Source organism: Cantharellus anzutake (genome assembly GCF_015039405.1).
Source record: "Cantharellus anzutake strain C23 chromosome Unknown EI90scaffold_7, whole genome shotgun sequence".
Taxonomy (NCBI): domain Eukaryota; kingdom Fungi; phylum Basidiomycota; class Agaricomycetes; order Cantharellales; family Hydnaceae; genus Cantharellus; species Cantharellus anzutake.
In genome coordinates, this window is record NW_024066957.1 from 772049 (window position 1) to 793283 (window position 21235).

General features: G+C 48.4%; 8 protein-coding genes across 8 annotated transcripts; 5 read left to right on the forward strand and 3 right to left on the reverse strand.

Annotated features, from left to right (window-relative positions):
• Positions 1–7: 7 nt before the first annotated feature.
• Positions 8–715, reverse strand: EI90DRAFT_3013037 (uncharacterized protein; the record flags this gene model as incomplete). The annotated part of the gene is made up of 5 exons (XM_039056625.1): positions 8–26; positions 96–113; positions 167–436; positions 501–599; positions 645–715. The coding sequence occupies 5 exons, from the start codon at positions 713–715 to the stop codon at positions 8–10; spliced, it is 477 nt and encodes a 158-aa protein (XP_038920794.1).
• Positions 716–1080: 365 nt separating this feature from the next.
• On the reverse strand, positions 1081–2063 carry EI90DRAFT_2428944 (uncharacterized protein). Its single transcript, XM_039053014.1, has 6 exons — positions 1934–2063; positions 1821–1868; positions 1697–1760; positions 1573–1641; positions 1497–1519; positions 1081–1438 (listed from the first exon to the last, which is right to left on the reverse strand). Exons 2-6 carry the CDS (start codon positions 1827–1829, stop codon positions 1205–1207), a joined length of 399 nt encoding a protein of 132 aa, XP_038920795.1. The 5' UTR covers positions 1830–1868; positions 1934–2063; the 3' UTR covers positions 1081–1204.
• A 3125-nt stretch (positions 2064–5188) lies between these two features.
• EI90DRAFT_2430183 (uncharacterized protein) lies at positions 5189–6653 on the forward strand. The gene is made up of 5 exons (XM_039053016.1): positions 5189–6007; positions 6085–6224; positions 6279–6386; positions 6479–6530; positions 6581–6653. The coding sequence occupies exons 1-4, from the start codon at positions 5297–5299 to the stop codon at positions 6495–6497; spliced, it is 978 nt and encodes a 325-aa protein (XP_038920796.1). The 5' UTR covers positions 5189–5296; the 3' UTR covers positions 6498–6530; positions 6581–6653.
• On the forward strand, positions 6529–7014 carry EI90DRAFT_2908735 (uncharacterized protein; the record flags this gene model as incomplete). Its single annotated transcript, XM_039054343.1, has 1 exon — positions 6529–7014. A coding segment is annotated over one exon (486 nt), but the record flags the coding sequence as incomplete, so codon positions are not given.
• Positions 7015–9846: 2832 nt separating this feature from the next.
• Positions 9847–11784, forward strand: EI90DRAFT_3039705 (uncharacterized protein). The gene is made up of 4 exons (XM_039058962.1): positions 9847–10236; positions 10301–10457; positions 10582–11448; positions 11502–11784. The coding sequence occupies exons 1-4, from the start codon at positions 10023–10025 to the stop codon at positions 11617–11619; spliced, it is 1356 nt and encodes a 451-aa protein (XP_038920798.1). The 5' UTR covers positions 9847–10022; the 3' UTR covers positions 11620–11784.
• A 956-nt stretch (positions 11785–12740) lies between these two features.
• On the reverse strand, positions 12741–14542 carry EI90DRAFT_2967380 (ClpP/crotonase-like domain-containing protein). Its single transcript, XM_039055599.1, has 5 exons — positions 14537–14542; positions 13948–14199; positions 13458–13846; positions 13315–13395; positions 12741–13243 (listed from the first exon to the last, which is right to left on the reverse strand). Coding segments are annotated over exons 1-5 (900 nt in total). The 5' UTR covers positions 14539–14542; the 3' UTR covers positions 12741–13067.
• A 3246-nt stretch (positions 14543–17788) lies between these two features.
• EI90DRAFT_2430531 (uncharacterized protein) lies at positions 17789–19082 on the forward strand. The gene is made up of 4 exons (XM_039053018.1): positions 17789–17806; positions 17862–18571; positions 18653–18985; positions 19047–19082. Exons 2-3 carry the CDS (start codon positions 17885–17887, stop codon positions 18824–18826), a joined length of 861 nt encoding a protein of 286 aa, XP_038920800.1. The 5' UTR covers positions 17789–17806; positions 17862–17884; the 3' UTR covers positions 18827–18985; positions 19047–19082.
• Positions 19083–19150: 68 nt separating this feature from the next.
• Positions 19151–21138, forward strand: EI90DRAFT_2430263 (uncharacterized protein). Its single transcript, XM_039053017.1, has one exon. It carries the CDS (start codon positions 19332–19334, stop codon positions 20859–20861), a length of 1530 nt encoding a protein of 509 aa, XP_038920801.1. The 5' UTR covers positions 19151–19331; the 3' UTR covers positions 20862–21138.
• Positions 21139–21235: the final 97 nt, after the last annotated feature.

Below are 21235 nucleotides of genomic sequence, written 5' to 3' on the forward strand. Positions count from 1 at the left end.
TTGAAGCTCACGAGTATTGGTAGTGTCTGTGAACATGTCATCAATTCCCGTCAGCACAGCGCACCAACTCGTCCAAGGTCACGGAATGGACTGACTTTTCATACCAGTGGTTCCTAAGGCCCGAAGGTGTGAATGTTCTTGAGTTATCACAGTCGCATTCGAACACCTTGATTTCATCAAGTTTTTGTAGCCTTTCGATGTGGTGGGCGCGGAGATTCCCCATGTGACGTCTGCCAAAATCCACCCAGGCTTAAGAGTCCTTGTCAGCCCCCCCGAAGTCTTCGATGTCTGGGGAAAGAACGGGCGGTGATGCTTACTTTGGTCATCCATGGGACAAAAATGTTCATCGACGTGATACCTGAATTCCCGCGTCTTGGAGATATACCCCCGGGCATATCGAACAGACCAGTTGTTCTTCTTACACCAGATGCGAAGTCTACACAGAACGGGACATAGAATGACAAATCCCCCAAAGCACCGATTGAACCGTGAGGGCTTACTTGGTGTCCATTGCGGCGCTGGCTTCTTGCCTCGCTAACCTAACTGTGTCCATCCATTCATGAAACCCTCCCGCTCCCTTAGTCACAAAAGCGCAAAGACTGCCGTTAATTCATTGAATTTAAGCTTAGTTCAGTGTCACATACCTCGTGGATTTTCGTATATTTCCCAATATTTTCTGCAATATATGCGTCAAAGCCTGCACCACGGTTGCCATATTGCATCCTCAATTCATTGAACTTCCTTAGGGCAGGGAAGCAATAAAAGTGACACATCGTTTCAGTTGTAACGGTGAGCCTATCCAGCTCAAGTATCCCTAGGAAAATATACACAGTCGGTCTAATGTCTATTCGGAGACGGACAGAGTTGTTCGTCGTACTACGAAGATATTGGATTTCCACGTGCGGAAGCAGGTATCGTTGCAATTTCCTTGCGCGGCGTGGCTTCACTAGCATCATGGCACTAGACGAATCAACAAGTACAAATTGATCAATTGTTTCTCCAGGTATACACCTACCGCTTGGATCTATTTATTGCCGCACACTGGGATTCAGCCGAATGGTGAGCGTGTCTGCAATCGCTAAACTGACAACTCACGTCTCTACAGGTGACAAATAGTTGCGCGTAGCATATATCACCCATCAACGGCTCGAGAATTTTCGAGCAGCACTGATCGAAAATGTCAGCAACAACGTGATCTGGGACACTATAGTGGGTTATCGGAAAAACTCGCTTCGCAAGCCTTTGGACGATACAGGAACTGCGCCCAGGTGTGCTCCGTCAAACTTGGATGGGGATTAGGAGTCTTGATTGGAAGGTGATCCCTGACATTCTTCCAAATGAACGAACTCGATGGGCGAAGAAGGAATAAACGAAAGGTTTTGTTGACCATCACGAGTCGGAGGAGATCGTGAGAAGTGATATCAGGGTCGTCAAGAATCTAGAATGATTGTCAGTGAGAGGAGCTGGCCAAGACAGAAGATCAGATTTGCGCTTACCACGCAGATTACATCGATGTGTACTGCGGGTTTTGGATTTCTCAGAATAGATACGGAGGAATCATCAAAAACATACATTCCAAGACTGAAAGACGTGATCTCCGACGAGCTCCGTACCGAGATCTATTTCGACCCCAATGCTTTCCTATGGAATGACACAGGTATGGGCATCTTCAACACAATTGGAGGTCGAGTCCTACCAGGGGCCGCAATTGCTCCAAGACCCGCTTCTTCATAGTCCTCTACCGAGATAGTGGCGATATTCTCTAATGGTATATTAGCTCCTGAGGTAATCGGGGTATCGGAGGTGAGAAGTAGATTCACCGCGAGCATCTTCTTCGGACTTTCTCGCTGAAACTGAGATAAAATCGTCTGATGTGAATGCGGGAAGTGATAACTGCATAAGTAGGCCGAAAAGCTGGGTAGAGTTGATTCACCTTTGGTGAATGTGGATTCGCTGAGGTTTATTTCTCGCGAAGGAGAGCGCGGGATCGCATCGGGGTTCCATTTTTTCCCTTGAAAAAACAAACAAACAGGGAACATAGATTGGCACCAATTCTACTCGTCTATTTTGCGATTTTGACGCGTACTGCTGGATTGTGGCGCAAGAGATTGAAGGGTTCGAGGCGTCTCTATTTCGGTGAATTCGGCTTTAAATATCCTTGAGGGTGTATCTAAGAGCATTTGATGCAATGAGACCATGATAAAACGTTGAGTCGGAGAGGGCTTAGGTAGGGATGCCGTGGTTCGGTTTGGAGCCGAACCGAATTGGTCATAACCCAGATTCGAATGCAATCATCCTCAAACTGCACCAGAGTGTGAGCGAACCTGTTATCGCGTTTGCGATTTGGGACCTTCGGTTGCGCCCTCCGAACCGAACCGCGGCATCCCTAGGCTTAGGTACTTAGGCACCTCTGATAGCTTGGTGGATGTCAGCTTCCTCCGGATGGCCAACATCTATGGCGTCGTCGGGACCGTAAAATGGAGAGTGAGACGTTGAGGCAAGATGACGCGTTAATATTGTGGATTTCACTCGCTTACCAGATATTGTGTAGCCGGGCGTAACGCTGTTACCGTTATGCAATGTTTCGTCAGGGAAGTTCCAAAGAGTGTTATCCATTAGGTTGTCGACGGTTTGCTGGTTGTGTTTATATCAAAGAGAGTTCTGAAGGAAGTGAGTGATAGCAGAGGAGCTGAGAGAGACCACGAAAATGGGACCTCCGAAATTCGTGGCAGCATTGCATCCGAGTCAAACCGTTCATGATCTGGATGCATGTGGGTATTCAGACATAATTATTCCGCTTCGATGCCGAAGCAACCCATAGACATGAACTTTTTCGAAAAAGAAAAGTGTATATATAGAAATTTGTCGGTTCACACTATGCATTCTCCGTACGATAACGATTCTTCTTTTAATTCAAGGAGGCCACTTGAGCAGCGACTGACATGGAATCCAGAGAGAATCCTAACGCTGCCCAAAAGGAGTGCGCGTAGTGGGGGCCTGCAGAGCGGGGGGGACCATATCAAGACGCTGGGCAGAGCTTCGGACGTTGCAATTCTTGACCAAAGTAAATTGGACGAGACTTGTCCACTCACTGGTGCAGTGCAGTAAACCCTCCGCCTTCAGCTTCTTTCTACAGAAGCATTTCATATGCGTCATGCGCAGGTGATCGAACTGTCTTCCGTTCACTCTTCCACCGGGCATCCTTCCCCATTATTACATACGCTAGCGCGATGTCTAGAAAAAAGAAATCTGAATCTTTTATGGCTTGTGTATTTGGGAGAGCACGTAGGAAACTGAGGCCTGATCGCAGCAAGCCTGATACTCCCAAGGTCCGCTAGTGATGTGGCGCCTCCCTTATTTTCCCTCGCCCCTGAGAGAGGTATTGACAATTCTTGTAGAACATCCAGCTCATATGCCACCCACGATAATGCCATCAGCCAGCTCAGGCAGTGATCGAAAGAAGTAATCATCGGCGCTACGCAGCTTCCGCACTTAAGTCCGTCCCGATTCCGAATCTTCATGCAATCCTAAGTTTGCTTCCGGCCTGGCTCCAAGCCAGATGAAAGCGTCCGCACCTTATGAGGCCAGTCCAGACGTGAGTCGTCGCCACTGGTGTGAAAATGCCTGATTGAGGGCCCGGGCACGCTCTTGCTCACAGAAATATGGGAAAAAAATACGATATACCTTTCGATCACAAGCCTGAGAAAATTTAACACGCGAAGCCCTTGATATTGCATCACCGACGCTTGCAGCCTATCGGAAGGTCCGAAACGCAAATCTAATATAGTCTCACAACCAGGGCTGCCCCGACTCTGGTGGGATATTTTGTCCCGTCGCTATAAATTGCGTGGAGTGAACATGTCGCCGAATAAAACTCCAATCAAACCCCCTCATCCGAAGTTCACGACCAGACTGTGAATGCCCACTCAGCGAACAGCGCCCAGGATACCTGAAGAGAAATTACTGCACTTGAGACAGCATTCCCAGAGCAAATGTGTGACTTCAGTAAGAACGAAGAGTACGCCCTAGGACGAATTATCGACCCCCAACAGCTCATTCGCTGAATCCTTACCGATGAGCAAATGATCCAGGTGTTAACCCGAAGGATGAACGAAGGGTTGTTGAATAAGTGGACGCTTCGAGTAAATCACTGGCAACTGTGCCACTCCATTGGAAAGCAGTGTCAGAGCCGAGAACAGATTCAGCAGAGTGACCATTACTTGGGGTGGCCAAAAATGCTATGGATCGACGATGAGATTGCCAGCAAGCGCGATAACCATGCTCAATCAGTTCATGGTTCCAGAATGTATGAATAGTAGGACGATTGGACAGAAACATTGTTTGATTGGCGCTAACCATGACGGGGTTGAGGGACTGTTGTTATGTAGCTCTCAGCGGGGACACTCGGATAACGGGGAACAACTAACTTGATATTGTAACCGCACAGCGGTATAAGTAGTTAAAGTAATAACACGGATATCAGACAAAAGTGATAAGAAAATGAGATACGCGACAGCGCTACATGTGGAAGGCAATCAACAGTGAAACACGAAACACATGGAAAAAGGGTATCATATCGGATAGCCGATATGGGCATGATATGCGTACCGGCGCGTCGTCATGTCTTGCTCAAACAACAGGGACTCCCGCGATTGGCAATTGCTCTGATCTAAAAGTGAGCAAAGAAAATCTTGAAGGGCGATCATATCGTCACTAGGAGCCCGTGTTCGGGCCAAATATGAATCCCAGGGGATGAATGATGCAATGGGGTGAGACACATGGTCATCTAGCTCGTTACTGGGAAGGACTTTCTCCTCGCTCGCAAAACAGCCTTGCATACTGTGTAACAGGGACAACACAGTGGTGTTCTCCCAAGACGCATTGGGACATGGAATGGTTGCGTTGACTCTGAGCTTCCATGGCGGGTTTAACCGAAACACATTCATGCCGACGCGCGAGACCCTACTTGGCCCAGCTGCCACTCGCTCGGCTGCACGGCCTCTGTGTTATATTTACTGCTTGCTTCATCGCCGTCTCTTCCAATGATAATGCCAAGCTTGCTGTGTGCGGGTTCACATAGCTGCGGCCTACCTTCAATTTCAAGCCACCTCCGAATTACTGCCCTTATCTGGGCAAGTAAGAATTTCCATCGTTGCAATTTCCAATCTGAGCTGGTACTGCCCCCTTCAAATAATTCATTCCTTGGGTTCATACGCATCATGTGCGCGTGGCGACTGAGCTGTTTCTCGTTCACTCCTCCACACGGGCATCCCCTATTTCCCACTACGCCAGTGCAATGTCTGGGAAAATTCCGTTCAAAATCATCCCCCAACGTAACAAAGGAAATCATTCCGCTCCCGACTCATCTTTACAACCGCCGCTCCCGGGCCCCTCGACTTCCTACGAGTCGCCTCGTGTTCCCCAGATCAATATCACTGATGCGCAGATACCCCGAGATCACGACAACACTCACAGCGATCGACACGGGTTGCCGACGGAGTCTTATCTTGAGCCCACAGTGACCGTCCAGGCCGTGCTTTCCATTGACAGAGATTCGAAGAAATCGGAATCGTTTATGCGTCGTCTAGTCGGAAGTGCCCGTAGGAAATTGAGCCCTCATCGCAGCAGGCCTAGTGCCCCCAATCTCGTTGAACAATCCAGGCCAGACACGCCCCTCCAGCTGTCCGCTAATGATGCAGTACTTCCTTCATTTCCCCTCGCCCGTGGGGGAAATATTGATAATTCTCATGAAACATCTGGCTCGTATGCCACACATGACAATGGCCTGAGCGTTCATGCACAATTGGAACGCGAGGGTATTAACGTGCCCCCCTTATCGGAACACGCGATCACACCATCGACCAGCTCAGGCAGTGATCGACAGGATGTAATCATCGGCGTTATTAGACTCATTCTCCAAAATGCGACTTCCGCCCTCAAATTTGCTCCGATTCCGAATCTTGATGCAATCCCGAACTTGCTTTTGAAGTGGCTCGATGTCTACGAGGTGAGATCATCTTTCCGTTTCCGGGGTCGGTGAGGATACTTTGTTCACTCCCAATGTTTGTGATATGATTTGGACAGACTGTCGGTGGAAACGACGAAAGTCTTAAAGGATTGGACGATGACATCCGAAAAGCCTACGACACCATTTTGCAGCCACTCGCGCTGTCGACTGACCGTATACCCGATGAAGTGATTTTTTTCGTCAGGGGGTTTCACTCGTACGTCCACCTGCCTCCTTTGCCACGCGTTTGATTCGATATTCCTGTTGACAGGGCCCTGGAAGCACAAATAAAAGAGGTTAATGCACTCAATAATCAAGGTCCCGTGAAGAGGACGATCTTAGCAACCGAAATCGCCACGAGGATAAGCGATGTGAAGACGTGTATAAATGATGCCATTAACAACTTCTCGGTTCGTTTCCATTATGGAGGTGTTCAAGTGCCCTACACACTGACTGATTGCGTGCCAACAGACTCAGGCAACTACTTTAACGCTGCTTCGTACAATCGAAGCATCGGTGCAATGTACGTTTCCAAGCTCATTCTTGGGGTCTTTCATCAACCCTTCCTTTTAGCTGAACTTAAACGGCTTGGGGAAGTCGCGGCCGAGCACACTTACGTGAAAAGCAAGTCAGAATGCCTTCCAAGCACACGGGACAACATACGGGAATCGATTCTCGGACATCTGAAAGATGCCAAGAACCGATTTGTCTGGCTACGCGGATCCCCCGGTACCGGGAAGACGGCGATAAGTATGAGCATTGCATCTATGCTTGAGGGGGAAAGCGCTCTCGCAGCCTCATTCTTCTGGGACAAAAACCAAAAGGGAACAGGCCTCGATTCTTTGGAGTTGTTCCCTTGTACCCTTGCACGCCAACTTGCGCTCTTCAGTGCAGACTTCAAAGTGTCACTCGTCAAATGCCTTCGGCGGCCAGACATGAGATTGTTTCTGAAGCTTTCTCTGGAGAAGCAGATGCGGACCCTGGTCATTGAACCGATGAATGGTCTTGAGGGAGCGTTGTCTGAAGGTAGCCAACGCTTTTCTATCATCTTGGATGGCTTGGATGAGTGCGGGGGTCCCGAGGAACTTGACTCCCTGATGGAGCTCGTGCTTCTACTTCGCGAGCTGCCCTCGCCCTTTGCTGTACTTGTTAGCTGCCGGCCGGAGTTCACAGTCCTTTCGGCTTGGACCAGAGTGCGAGATCAGGGTCTTATGGTCCCCTTTGAAGATGTGGATCAGATTGAATGGGACACTTTCCACACCATCCGTTGCATGGTGGACGAAGGATTTCACAAATTTATCGAAAACTCCCTGTGGAAACCATCTGACGAAGATCTTGATGTCTTTGCGAGAGGTTGCCGTGGATTGCCTATCATGGCTTCAACCCGAATACGTGATGCGAAGGTTCAGATTCGGTACTGCGGTTCGACTCTTAAATCGGAGTTCGAATATTTTCGTAATCTTATCGAAGTACCTATGGATCTGAAGTCGGAGTACTTGCGAATCATGCGACGAGCCTACATGCCGAATTCATCCAGTGTCCGTCCACATGTGGCCAAGACCTATCGCGAAGTAGTTGGGATACTTGTTACCGCAACCTGGAGTGATCTTGGCACTAACGACATATCGCAACTCCTAGAAATTGCTGAAGATGAAGTGCACTCAATACTAAAACCCATTAGCTCGATAGTTGATCTTTCCTCAGACAATGAGCAGACTGTCAAGTTCTACCACGCAACGGCAAAGGAGTTCATTACAGGAGATCCTATCGGTGAGAAACAAGATGAAGTATTCTTTATTCATGATGTCAAGGGGTATAGCATTGGATTACGACTTCTTCGATTTGTCAATGATGTCATGAAGAAGAATGAGTTTGGCATCCCCACCGAACTCCCTTTGGGAGACAGAAGGAAGTGGGAGCTCTTTCAGAGCAAGCAGACACCTAGAGTTGTCAAAAATGTGCTCGAGCACTTGTTTTCTCACTTGGACCCTTCGCTGCTCGTTTCACAAGAATCTAATGAATTGCAAAGAGAATTTGAACGATTACTTTCAAATAACTTACTCTCATTCTTCTCATGGCTCCCGGGCAGACGGGGTGTGTTAGGGACATTTCATTTATTGAAGGAATGGAATTTGAGTGCACATGTGGGTTCTAAATTAATCGTGTTTCACGTATTTCAATTATATGACATCATTCTTTGCGTTGCAGAACCACAAATCAATGGCGCTGGTACAGGAGATGCTCAATCTTATATGGAGGTTGGGTTCCGACGCCGATCCTTGGCATGTTTATCGATCAGGCCTTCCATTCACTCCGTCGTCATCATGCCTCTATGAACTCTATGGCAATCTCTCAGATCCCGTTCGAGTCTTCACTGTATCCGGCGAGTTTTCCGGTGGTTTTATTCCTTTGAGTGAGGATGCACGTGTGGCTCAAGAGGTCATGAAGGCAAAACTGACTGAACTGCCAAAGAAGTTCAATAAATATGGCCTGGAAAAAACTAACTACGAAGCCGAGTTCGCCGAACATGATGTTCTCAACGGAATCGTAACCTGTGCAGCAATCTCCCAAAATGGTTCTCATGTCGCCCTTGGCTTTGGAAACGGGGTCATTGAGGTTGCCGACATCGACCAACAGCGCATAATTTCTCGATTCCAATGCAATCCTCCCAAGCCTCCGGTTTGGATCGAGTTTATCTGTGGTGGAAACTGTCAGATTGCCGCTGAGGATACTGATGGAAACATCACTATTCTCGGTCCTGGAACAAGTGTGGCGAAGCTCGGCACCCTCCCCAGTGGTTGTTTCCCTGCTGTAACTGCGGTGTCGAACGATGGATCTTTCATCATACGAGTCCCACAAAATCTCCGCCAGGCTTGGTACGAGAACATGGCACTCTTACGTTTTTCAGGCGAGCCATCCGTTCAACTCCTTGCATCTCCTTCCACCCCCTCCCCTGCTCAGTCTACCCAATCTCACTCCGATCTATCCATCCCTCAATGCTACACAGTTCGATTCTCTCCAGGGAGCCGATATGTTGGCGCTTACGACAGAAACTGTGCGTTCGTCTGGTCAACAGGTTCACACAAATGGATGGCTCAATATCGCGTGCAAAATTTCAGGACTTGGATTTTCAACACTGGTCTTGAACCCCCTCGCCTGCATGACATCCCTGTGCCTGTATCGTGCAACCCTGCTCTTCTTTTGATTCCAGATAGTGGTGCAACTCGTGCATCAAGCACCAAGCGAGAGTTAGGGCATGATATGGATGAATCCTGGTTGAAGCGCCCCTTTTACGATCTCTCACCCGGCATACCAACTCGCCGAAACCGCATTAACGTCTATTCTTCCGCAATGGGAAGGATCCCACTAGTTGATGACGACGGAGGCATTTGGTTCAATGGGGAAAACGAACTCAAGATTCCATTCGCCTACGCCCCGACCATACGGTCCGGAAATTCTTTCACCGAGAAACAAGCTTGGTACGGCGATCTGATGCCCAAGGGTGATGCTAGGAGAGATCCAGGCAGCATATATTTTCCTCGGGCGAGCAAGGATGGAACTCGATTTTTGCTCCAGGGAAAGCTGAAAGCCCCAGTGGTCGTCGATATTAGCCAAGTTGTTTAGTGCATCCAGTACACGTCCAATCATTTTTCTAGTTCCTCCACCACTGTTTTCACTTTTCGATGCATTGGATCGGACTTATTCACTGCGTAAAGGGGTCAAAATTTTGGATCCACAGTAGGTACCTGTTTGGATGTACTCGGAGATATTTGAACCGATTCTGATATGTAAATATTTGAGCATTTTGGATTCATCCGTAATTGGAGCTGCACGAACGAAACTAGATATGCGAAAATCAGAAGCGTCATGCTACACAGCTTTGCGCATCACCTTAGTTCATTTCGGGAAGTTACCTCTTAGGTTTTAAGCCAACCACTGCAACAACCAAACGGCAGCTGGCTTGTGTCTATCTGTTTGATTTTTGTGTCCACCATCGGGCACTGTGTATCATGTGATGCCGAGAACTGCTGGAGACGTCTTTTGTGAGTGCAACGTATGTACAAAGCAAGGGTCAATTCCAGGGACATGGGTCCCTCCAACGACTCGAGACTCACACTTGAGGAATGCCAAAAATGTATCAAGGGGCTCGTCTAGGGCTCGTACACGAATATTGGCTGCCGCTGGGACAGGAAAACAGCGTAAAATGTTAACGAATTTGGATATTCATGGTGCGTCTCAGTCATACTAAAAAGGCATCGCTTAATGACTTTGGCGTGCTATTTCTTGCACAAGCGGGCAGCTCCTCTGCCAGTGAGCCTTCTGCTTCGAGCACCGGCACAGGTCCCAAACCTGGATACTTCCGTGCTCTGCCACCAGATATTGAAATGTTCGACAACAACGAGTACGGGGAACCTCCTGGAGTTCCACTTCGTCCTCTCGATGTCCCCATGTAAGGTATGTCACATGAGGTCTACCATTCTCTGTGATCTTGTAGAATTGGCTCACGGAATACCCACTAGCTTCTTCACTGTGGCTTCCAATAGCACACCTAATACCAACATCCCCTTTCCTAGCAATGATATCGTTGATGAGGATAGCGATCATAGCGACCTCTTCATCACCCCTTCGAATGTTGATACTCCCGAAGTGCCCCACTTGATCAGTTTTCAGCCTACAAGCTTGACTGGAGCACCTATTCCGGCCCCTCAAACTCACGATGGAAGTGCCCCTAGGCCCCCTCCTGTACAGTTTTCGACGGCTACTTCTTCAAGTGTTCATTTATATGACATGTCCACCGAAGCTAGTCACGATGCTGTGTCTCAACCCAACGAGAGATATATGAGCCTCTCTGATTCTTGGATCATCCGCGTCCTTCTTCTTCTTGTTTGTTTTCTCAATCTTCACCACCACGTTGGAGTCCGTGCATGCAACCTGCTGCTATGGGTCTTTCGGAAGATTCTGATTGAACTCCGTATCATCAAATGCTTTGATGATTTCCCGGTAACTCTCAAAACAGTTCTGAACCGATTGCGCATGTCTCTTCCCGCTAAAATCTTTGTACTTTGTGAGAGATGTTGGCAACTGTTCCCTCATGGTGAAAATGTTCGCCACTGTCCACACTGCGAAATTCCGCTTTATCGGAGTTCTTTTGTGGACGCGTTCCAGGGGTTGATATGGGGGAAAGGGCAGAAGGTAGCAAAACCGAAGGTTGTTATGCCTGTGGCACCCCTCTCAGCACTCCTCGCAGGGTTTCTATCACGAAGCGACATAGAAGCTGAGGTCGAACAGTGGGGGTCTACTCATCGAAATATGGGTGCATATACGAGTATCATGGATGGCAGAGTTTGGAAAGAGATGAAGGACAAGGATGGGAAGGAGTTTTTCCGTATCAACAAGGATACAGGTGAGCTTCGTTTAGGAGTGACATTAAGTCTAGATTGGTTCGTCTTTCATATTCTTGTGACAGTATTCTTCCTAATCATTTTCTCAAAAGGTTTTCATGCCGTCGTAGTGTCTTTGCACCGACTCATTCAAGTGGTGTTTTATCATTTTGTTGTGCAAATCTCCCCCCGGAACTTCGGTGTGCATGCGAGTCGGATAAATTTGTTTGATTGACTCATGATTTCTTGAAATTCTAGCTATCGTACGAGTAATCTCCTACATGCCGGAATGACACCTGGACCACAAGAGCCTTCAACGGAACAACTACAACATCTCATGGCTTTGGTTGTTGACGATCTTATAGCTTTATATGAAACAGGGCTTTTTGTCAGGAGCCTAGAAAGTAATTTGCAGTCTACCATGCCAGTATTGCCTTCAAGGTACGTACACAAATAGCTTCATGAACCTGCACAGCTGCTTGTTCCCATATCAGCCGATTAGCGGGGTCAGTCATCTTCACACCGACTCGGAAGTCAGGGTTCAGGAAAGTGAGTCCTGACTTCTCATCTTTTCGTTCGGAGTTGTGAGGTGGCCATGGTCCCTTTGCACCGCTCATTCCCGTTATTGCAAAGATTCTTTTCTCCATTTCTCGCTAGCAGAGATTCAAACCAACATGGCTATTTTAAGTTGAGTTCCAATATTAATACATACCTTTGCTTTGCTCACAACCTTCTTCTCTGATTGTGTTCGATCCCGCGCCAGCTTCTTGGCAATTGTCTTGGGGGCTGATGCAAGGGTACGGCGCTTGCGTCCTCTAACAGCATTCACAGAAGCCCTTAACACATTTTCGGTCTCTCTGGACGTGTTTTCCACCCCATTAGATTCCATAGAACCGGTAGAAAGTTGAATAAGCGCGGGATCAATTGGAATCAGGGGGTGTATGGTGGATGCATCGGAGTTGAAACGCGTCCAAACATCAGCATGGTGCACTTTAATGTAAGCTAATCTATTTTCATCTGTCCAAGACGCCCAGAATTGGCGCGTTAAGACATCTGTGATCTCATCGGGGCATGCAGCGAGACTGGACAGATTCATGGCTGGTGGGATCGTGGGGAACGGAGGGGCCCGAATACATGTGTATTTACACGCCGATTATGTAACAATCTCACCTAATTTGCGTACATAAAGAAAGACTGCATACGTTCATATTCTACAGGCCTTCATACACGCATATTCAAACTTTACATAGGAACGCAATTCAGAGCTAATCGGACAACTCCAGATACCCGGTTATTTGAGGTCTGAATACGTCCCTAATCAAGGTCCAATTTTCACCCCCCTTTACGCAGTGATTGTACGTTTAATATTGATGTCATTTACTAGCTTCTAGTATCCTGTTTGTGAAAAGAATGGAACTTGAGAGGACATCGATCAAAAAGCTCTAGCGTTTTGGTGGGATGGAAATTCCGCAGTCTTTGTGGACAGGACCTCAGTACTAGAACATACTACACGGCGCGGCATATTCCCCTCAAATAAAAAAATATAGAAATGTGTGTCAGGCAGCAGAAACGACAAAACGAACTGCATGCTAGTGCTGGGATCCTGCACACTTTCAGCCTTGGGTATTGAGGGGAGGACTCGGACATTAACAATGTGACCATTCGCCAAAGCCGTGTATTTACTCCCCTTTAAACACTGGCTTCCTCTTCTCTTTGAATGCATCGAGCGCCTCATCTCGATCTCTGCTTCGCAACAATGGTGCATAACATGCTTGCTCAAAGTCCAGTCCGGTTTCCAAATCAACTTGATCCGCACGAGAGATCGCCATTTTTGCTGCACGGAGGGCAAGGGGTGCTGCGTGCGAGGTTTGAGGTAATTTGAAAGTGTGTTGGGAGATAGGAAGATGGCGAAGAGATAGGACGTACCGGATGTTGAGATTTCTTGAGCTAGTTCCATCGCTCGATCGAAGGCCGTACTTGACGGATCAGCCACATAGTCGACCAGCCCTGCGGAGACACATGGTCCAGCCACCACTTGAATCTTGGATAGATGCACCAGAAATACATACCGAACGCAAGCGCAGCATTCGCGTCCATCATTCTCCCCGTGAATATCAACTCTTTCGCTTTCGTGATTCCCAGGAGTCGAGTGGCTCTCTGCGTACCTCCGGCACCAGGTATAATTCCAAGCTTCGTTTCCGTCAATCCAACTTTCTTCGCTTCGCTCCCCGCCACGCGGAAATCACATGCAAGTGCAAGCTCCAGCCCACCACCAAGACAGGGTCCATCGATAGCTGCAATTGTTGGCATCCGGAAGTCCTGCAGGAGGGTGAGAGTGGAACGGAGAGTTTGGAGGAAGAGGGTAACAGCGGCCGGAGACATTGTGCGTCGCTCAATGAGGTCCGCCCCAGCGCAGAAGGACCCACGCTCAGAGGAGCGAATAATGAGGACGCGCAGGCTTGTGGGAGGGATGTGTGTGAACAGGCGTAATGATCGAGCAACGTGTGTAGCATTGGATTAACTTGGAACAAGAACTTGCGAATGGATGAGCTTACTGACCCTCTAGCTTCACTCGCTTGCTCGATCGAAGCCTTCAACTCGCTCAAGAGTTTTACAGAAATTGCGTTCTTCCGTTTCGGTCGATCTAACGTTATAGCCGAAATGCCATCCGAAACTTGCTCCAGATAGGCATCTGGCTTGGCCGAACCTTCGCTAGGATCGTCCTTTGTAGCCTGCATCGTTAACCACCGTGAGTTAATGAGAGACTTGAGGGAAGTAGGTAGAATAGGTCTGCAGAGATAGGTAGAGGTCGGCAATCGGCATCAATGGATTCCAGTGTTAATCCTCCATGTCAGCATCCAAGGCATCCCGCCCTCTCTTATCCGCCTCTTCATACAGGTCTTTGGTACAGGGAGGCGCAACCCATTTGTTTCAGGGCCGATCCAGGATAATTCCAGCTCGAATTCCTTGTGAGGGCTTTGAGAGTAGTGGGTGCACGATAGGTTTCTCGATAGTTCAATGCCTCATCAAATGCGCGTGAAGCGAGATGACGACCATCCGCTAATAATCCAGCTGTGGCCTTGAAAAGGGAGTAAGACGAACCATATGAAGTTTGAATAATAGGAAGACTAACCATGCCAATGTGTCGATCGACTGATTGGATGCGTCTATTTGAGCCTGGGACCAGCAGTTTCGAGTGTACGAGTTTCTCCAAAGCGAGTACAATGCCACCGTTCACTCTAAGACCAATTGCTGTCCTGGAATTCGCGTGAAGGTTGGGTATTATTCATAGTGTATCTCTAATCACATACCCTGAATTCGGAGGTGAGAAGTAGATTCACCGCGGGCATCTTCTTCGGACTTTTTCGCTGAAACTGAGGCAAAATCGTTTGGTGTGAATGCAAGAAGATACACGGAGGATAACTGCGTCAATGGGCCGAAAAGCTGGGTAGCGTTGATTCACCTTTGGTGAGTGTGGATTCGCTGAGGTTTATTTTTCGCGAAGGAGAGCGCCGGATCGCATCGGGGCTCCATTCTTTCCTGAAAAAAAAAACAAACAGGGGACCATAGATTGGCACCAATTCTACTCGTCTATTTCGCGATTTTGACGCGTACTGCTGGATTGTGGCGCAAGAGATTGGAGCGTTCGAAACGTCTCTATTTCGGTGAATTCGGCCTTAACAATCCTTGAGGGTGTATCTAAGACCATTTGATGCAATGAGACCATGATAAAACGTTGAGTCGGAGAGGGCTTAGGTAGGGATGCCGTGGTTCGGTTCGGAGCCGAACCGAATTGGTCAGAACCAAGATTCGAATGCAATCATCCTCAAACTGCACCAGAGTGTGAGCGAACCTGTTATCGCGTTTGCGATTTGGGACCTTCGGTTGCGCCCTCCGAACCGAACCGCGGCATCCCTAGGCTTAAGAACTTAGGCACCTCTGATAGCTTGGTGGATGTTAGCTTCCTCCGGATGGCCAACATCTATGGCGTCGTCGGGACCGTAAAATGGAGAGTGAGACGCTGAGGAATACTCAATCAAAATGACGCGTTGACATTGTAGATTTCACTTGCTTACCAGATATTGTGTAGCCGGGCGTAATGTTGTTACCGTTCCAAAGACTGTTATCCATTACGGTTTGCTGGTTGTGTTTATAGTCAAGAGAGTTCTGAAGGAAGTGAGCGATAGCAGAGGAGCTGAGAGAGACCACGAAAATGGGACCTCCGAAATTCGTGGCAGCGTTCCATCCGAGTCAAACCGGAGCCTCGACTTCATGATGTGAGTATTCAGACATAATTATTCCGCTTCGATGCCGAAGCAACCCATGATTATGGAAACGTGAAAAAAAAAAGTATATATAGAAATTTGTCGGTTCACACCATGCATCTCCGTACGATGACGGTTCTTCTTTTAATTCAAGGAGGCCACTTGAGCAGCGACTGACATGGAATCCAGAGAGAATTCTAACGCTGCCCAAAAGGAGTGCGCGTAGTGGGAGCCTGCAGAGCGGGGATCGAGTATCAGGCTTCAGTTTCATACGTGCTCTCCCAAACACACAAGCCATAAAAGATTCAGATTTCTTTTTTCCAGACATCGCACTAGCGTATGTAATAATGGGGAAGGATGCCCGGTGGAAGAGTGAACGGAAGACAGTTCGATCACCTGCGCATGACGCATATGAAATGCTTCTGTAGAAAGAAGCTGGATGCGGAGGGTTTACTGCACTGCACCAGTGAGTGGACAAGTCTTCGTCCAATTTACTTTGGAATTGCAACGTCCGAAGCTCTTCCCAGCATCTTGATATGGTCTTCCAGTGATGTGGCGCCTCCCTTATTTTCCCTCGCCCCTGAGAGAAATATTGACAATCCTTGTAGAACATCCAGCTCATATGCCACCCACGATAACGCCATCAGCCAGCTCAGGCAGTGATCGAAAGAAGTAATCATCGGCGCTACGAGACAAATCCTCCAAAATGCAGCTTCCGCATTTAAGTCCGTCCCGATTCCGAATCTTCATGCGATCCCAAGTTTGCTTCTGGCCTGGCTCCAAGCCAGATGAAAGCGTCCGCACCTTATGAGGCCAGTCCAGACGTGAGTCGTCGCCACTGGTGTGAAAATGCCTGATTGAGGGCCCGGGCACGCTCTTGCTCACAGAAATATGGGAAAAAAATACGATATACCTTTCCATCACAAGCCTGAGAAAATTTAACACGCGAAGCCCTTGATATTGCATCACCGACGCTTGCAGCCTATCGGAAGGTCCGAAACGCAAATCTAATATAGTCTCACAACCAGGGCTGCCCCGACTCTGGTGGGATATTTTGTCCCGTCGCTATAAATTGCGTGGAGTGAACATGTCGCCGAATAAAACTCCAATCAAACCCCCTCATCCGAAGTTCACGACAAGACTGTGAATGCCCACCCAACGAACAGCGCCCAGGATACCTGAAGAGAAATTACTGCACTTGAGACAGCATTCCCAGAGCAAACGTGTGACTTCAATGAGAACGAAGAGTACGCCCTAGGACGAATTATCGACTCTCAACAGCTCATTCGCTGAATCCTTACCGATGAGCAAATGATCCAGGTGTTAACCCACGAAGGGTTGTTGAATAAGTGGACGCTTCGGGTAAACCATTGGTAGCTGTGCACCCACTCCATTGGAGGGCAGTGTCAAAGCTGAAAACCGATTCAGCAGGAGCATGCAGAGTGACCATTACTTGGGGTGGTCAAAAATGCTATGGATCGACGATGAGATTTCCAGTAAGCGCGATAACCGTGCTCAATCAGTTCATGGTTCCAGAATGTATGAATAGTGATAAATATTAGGACGAACCATGACGGGGTTGAGGGACTCCTGCGATTGGCTAATGCTTCGATCTGAAACTGAGCAAAGGAAATCTGAGGATGTTGAAGGGTGATCATATCGTCACTAGGAGCCCGTGTTTGGGCCAAATATGAATCCCAGGGGCCGGTGAGGGATGAATGACGCAATGGGATGAGACACACGGTCATCTAGCTCGTTGCTGGGAGGGGCTTTCTCCTCGCTCGCAAAACCAGCCTTGCATACCGACAACACAGTGGTATTCTCCCAAGACGCACTGGGGCATAGAATGGTTGCGTTGACTCTGAGCTTCAATGGCGTGTCCCATTTGAACCATAGCGGGTTTAACCGAAACACATTCATGCCGACGCACGAGACCCTGCTGCACGGCCTCTGTGTTATATTTACTGCTTGCTTCATTGCCGTCTCTTCCTAGGCAGGACTCCAGCCTCTATGGCTTCGTAATTATGCCAAGCTTGCTGTGTGCGGGTTCAGCCTTCAATTTCAAGCCACCTCTGAATTTCTGCGCTTATCCGGACAAGTAAGAATTTCCAACGTTGCAATTTCCAATCTTACAGTGCTATGCACTTAACTATGTAGGTACTGCCCCTTCAAATAATGTCCTATACGCATCATGTGCGTGGCGACTAGCCCCTCCTTACTACCCGAGTGCGATGTCTAGAAAAAACCCGTTCAAATCCTTCTCCAAAGGAAGTCGTTCCGCTCCCGGCTCATCCTCACAACCGCCGCTCCCCTCGACCTCCTCCGAGTCACCTCGTGTTCCCCCGATCAATCTCCAGGTACCTCGAGATCACGACAACACCCACAGCGATCGACATGGGTTGCCGACAGAGTTTTATCCTGGGCTCATAGTGGCCAGCCAGGCCATGCCTTCTATGAACAGAAATTCGAAGAAATCGGAATCTCTTATGCGTCGTGTATTCGGGAGGGCCCGTAGGAAATTGAGTCCTAACCGCAGCAGGCCTGGTACCCCCAATCTCGTTGAACAATCCAGGCCAGACACGCCCCTCCAGCTGTCCGCCAATGATGCAGTACTTCCTTCATTTCCCCCCGCCCGTGGGGAAAAGATCGATAATCTTCATGAAACATCTGGCTCGTATGCCACACATGACAATGGCCTGAGCGTTCATGCACAATTGGAACGCGAGGGCATTAACGTGCCTCCCTTATCGGAACACGCGATCGCACGATCGGCCAGCTCAGGCAGTGATCGGCAGGATGTAATCATCGGCGCTATTAGACTCATTCTCCAAAATGCGACCTCCGCCCTTAAGTTTGCCCCGATTCCGAATCTTGACGCAATCCCAGACTTGCTTTTAAAGTGGCTCGACCTCTACGAGGTGAGTTCATCTTTCCGTTTCTGGGATCGATGAGGATACTTTGTTCACTCTCTCAATGTTTGTGGGACATGATTTGGACAGATCGTCGGTGGAAATGACAAAAGTCTCAAAGGCTTAGACAGTGACATCCGAAAAGCCTATGACACCATTTTGCAGCCACTCGCGCTGTCGACTGACCGTATACCCGATGAAGTGATTTTTTTCATCAAGGGGTTTCATTCGTACGTCCATGTGCCTCCCTTGCCACGCATTTGATTCAATAATCCTGCTGACAGGGCCCTAGAAGAACAAATAAAAGAGGTCAGCACACTCAACAATCGAGGTCCCGTGAAGAGGACGATCTTAGCAACCGAAATCGCCACGAGGATAAGCGATGTGAAGGCATGTATAAATGATGCCATTAACAACTTCTCGGTTCGTTTCCATTATGGAGGCGTCCAAGTGCCCTACACACTGACTGATTGCGTGCCAACAGACTCAGGCAACTACTTTAACGCTGCTTCGTACAATCGAAGCATCCGTGCAATGTGCGTTTCCAAGCTCATTCTTAGGGTCTTTTTTTCATCAACCCTTCCTTTTAGCTGAACTCAAACGGCTTGGGGAAGTCGCGGCCGAGCACACTTACGTGAAAAGCAAGTCAGAATGCCTTCCAAGCACACGGGACAACATACAGGAATCGATTCTCGGACATCTGAAAGATGCCAAGAACCGATTTGTCTGGCTACGTGGATCACCCGGTACCGGGAAGACGGCGATAAGTATGAGCATTGCATCCACGCTTGAGGGGGAAGGCACTCTTGCGGCCTCGTTCTTTTGGGACAAAAACCGAAAGGGAACAGGGTTAGATTCTTTGGAGTTGTTCCCTTCTACCCTTGCACGCCAACTTGCGCTCTTCAGTGCGGACTTCAAAGTGTCACTCGTCAAATGCCTCCGGCGGCCAGAAATGAGACTGTTTCTGAAGCTCTCTCTGGAGAAGCAGATGCGGACCCTGATCATTGAACCGATGAATAGTCTTAAGAGAGTGTTGTCTGGGGGCAGCCGACGCTATGCTATCATCTTGGATGGCTTGGATGAGTGCGGGGGTCCAGCGGATCTCGATTCCCTGATGGAGCTCGTGCTTCTACTTTGCGAGCTGCCCTTGCCCTTTGCTGTACTCGTTAGCTGCCGGCCGGAGTCTACAGTCCTCTCGACTTGGACTAGAGTGCAAGATCAGGGTCTTATGATCCCCTGCGAAGATGTGGATCGGATTGAACGGGACACTTTCCACACCATCCGTCGCATGGTGGACGAAGGATTTCACGGTTTTATCGAGGACTCCCTGTGGAAACCATCCGATGAAGATCTTGATATCTTTGCGAGAGGTTGTCGTGGATTGCCCATTATGGCTTCAATCCGAATACGTGATGCGCAGTTCCAGATTCGGTACTATGGTTCGACTCTTAAATCGGAGTTCGAATATTTCCGTAATCTTAATGAAGCACCTATGGATCTGAAGTCGGAGTACTTGCGAATCATGCGACGAGCCTACATGCCGAACTCCTCCAGTATTCGTCCACATGTGGCCAAGAACTATCGCGAAGTAGTCGAGATACTTGTTGCCGCAACCTGGAGTGACTTTGACATTGACGACATATCGCGACTGCTAGGGATTGCTGAGGATGAAGTGCGCTCAGTACTAAAACCTATCAGCTCGATTGTTGATCTTTCCTCAGACAACGAGCAGATTGTCAAGTTCTACCATGCGACGGCAAAGGAGTTCATTACAGGAGATCCCATCGGTGAGGAACAGGATAAAGTCTTCTTTATTCGTGATGTAAAGGGGTATAGCATTGGGTTGCGACTTCTTCAATTTGTAAATGATGTCATTCAGAAGAATGAGTTTGGCATCCCCACTGAGCTTCCTTTGGGAGATAAAAAGAAGTGGCAGCTCTTTCAGAGCAAACAGATACCTAGAGTTGTCGGAAATGTGCTTAGGCACTTATTCTTTCACTTGGACCCTTCGCTGCTCTTTTCACAAGACTTTAATGAATTGCAAAACGAGTTTGAACAACTTCTTACAACAAACTTACTCTCATTCTTGTCAGGGAATAATGGCTCATTGGCATGGCCAACATCTCAGACCAACCGTTTATTGGTAGAATGGAAGTCGAGTGTACATGTGAGTTCTAAATCGCTTGTATTTCCTGTGTTTCGGTTATATGACATCATTCTTTGCGTTACAGAACCACAAATCAATAGCGCTGGTAGAGGAGGCGTTCATTCTTGCAAGGAGGTTGAGTCTCTACCCTGATCCTCGGCATGTTTATCGATCAGGCCTTCCATTCACTCCGTCGTCATCACGCCTCTATGAATTCTATGGTCATCTCTCAGATCCCGTTCGAGTCTTCAGTGTATCTGGCGAGTTTTCTGGTGGCTTTATTCCTTTGAGCGAGGATGCACGTGTGGCTCAAGAGGTCATGGAGGCAACACTAACTGGGCTGCCAAAGAAGTTCCATGAACGTGGCCGGGAAGAAACTAATTACGAAGCCGAGTTCGCTGAACATGTTGTTCGCAACGGAATCGTGACCTGTGCAGCAATCTCCCAAAATGGTTCTTATGTTGCCCTTGGCTTTGGAAATGGGGTCATTGAGGTTGCCGACATCGACGATCAGTGTGTAATTTCTC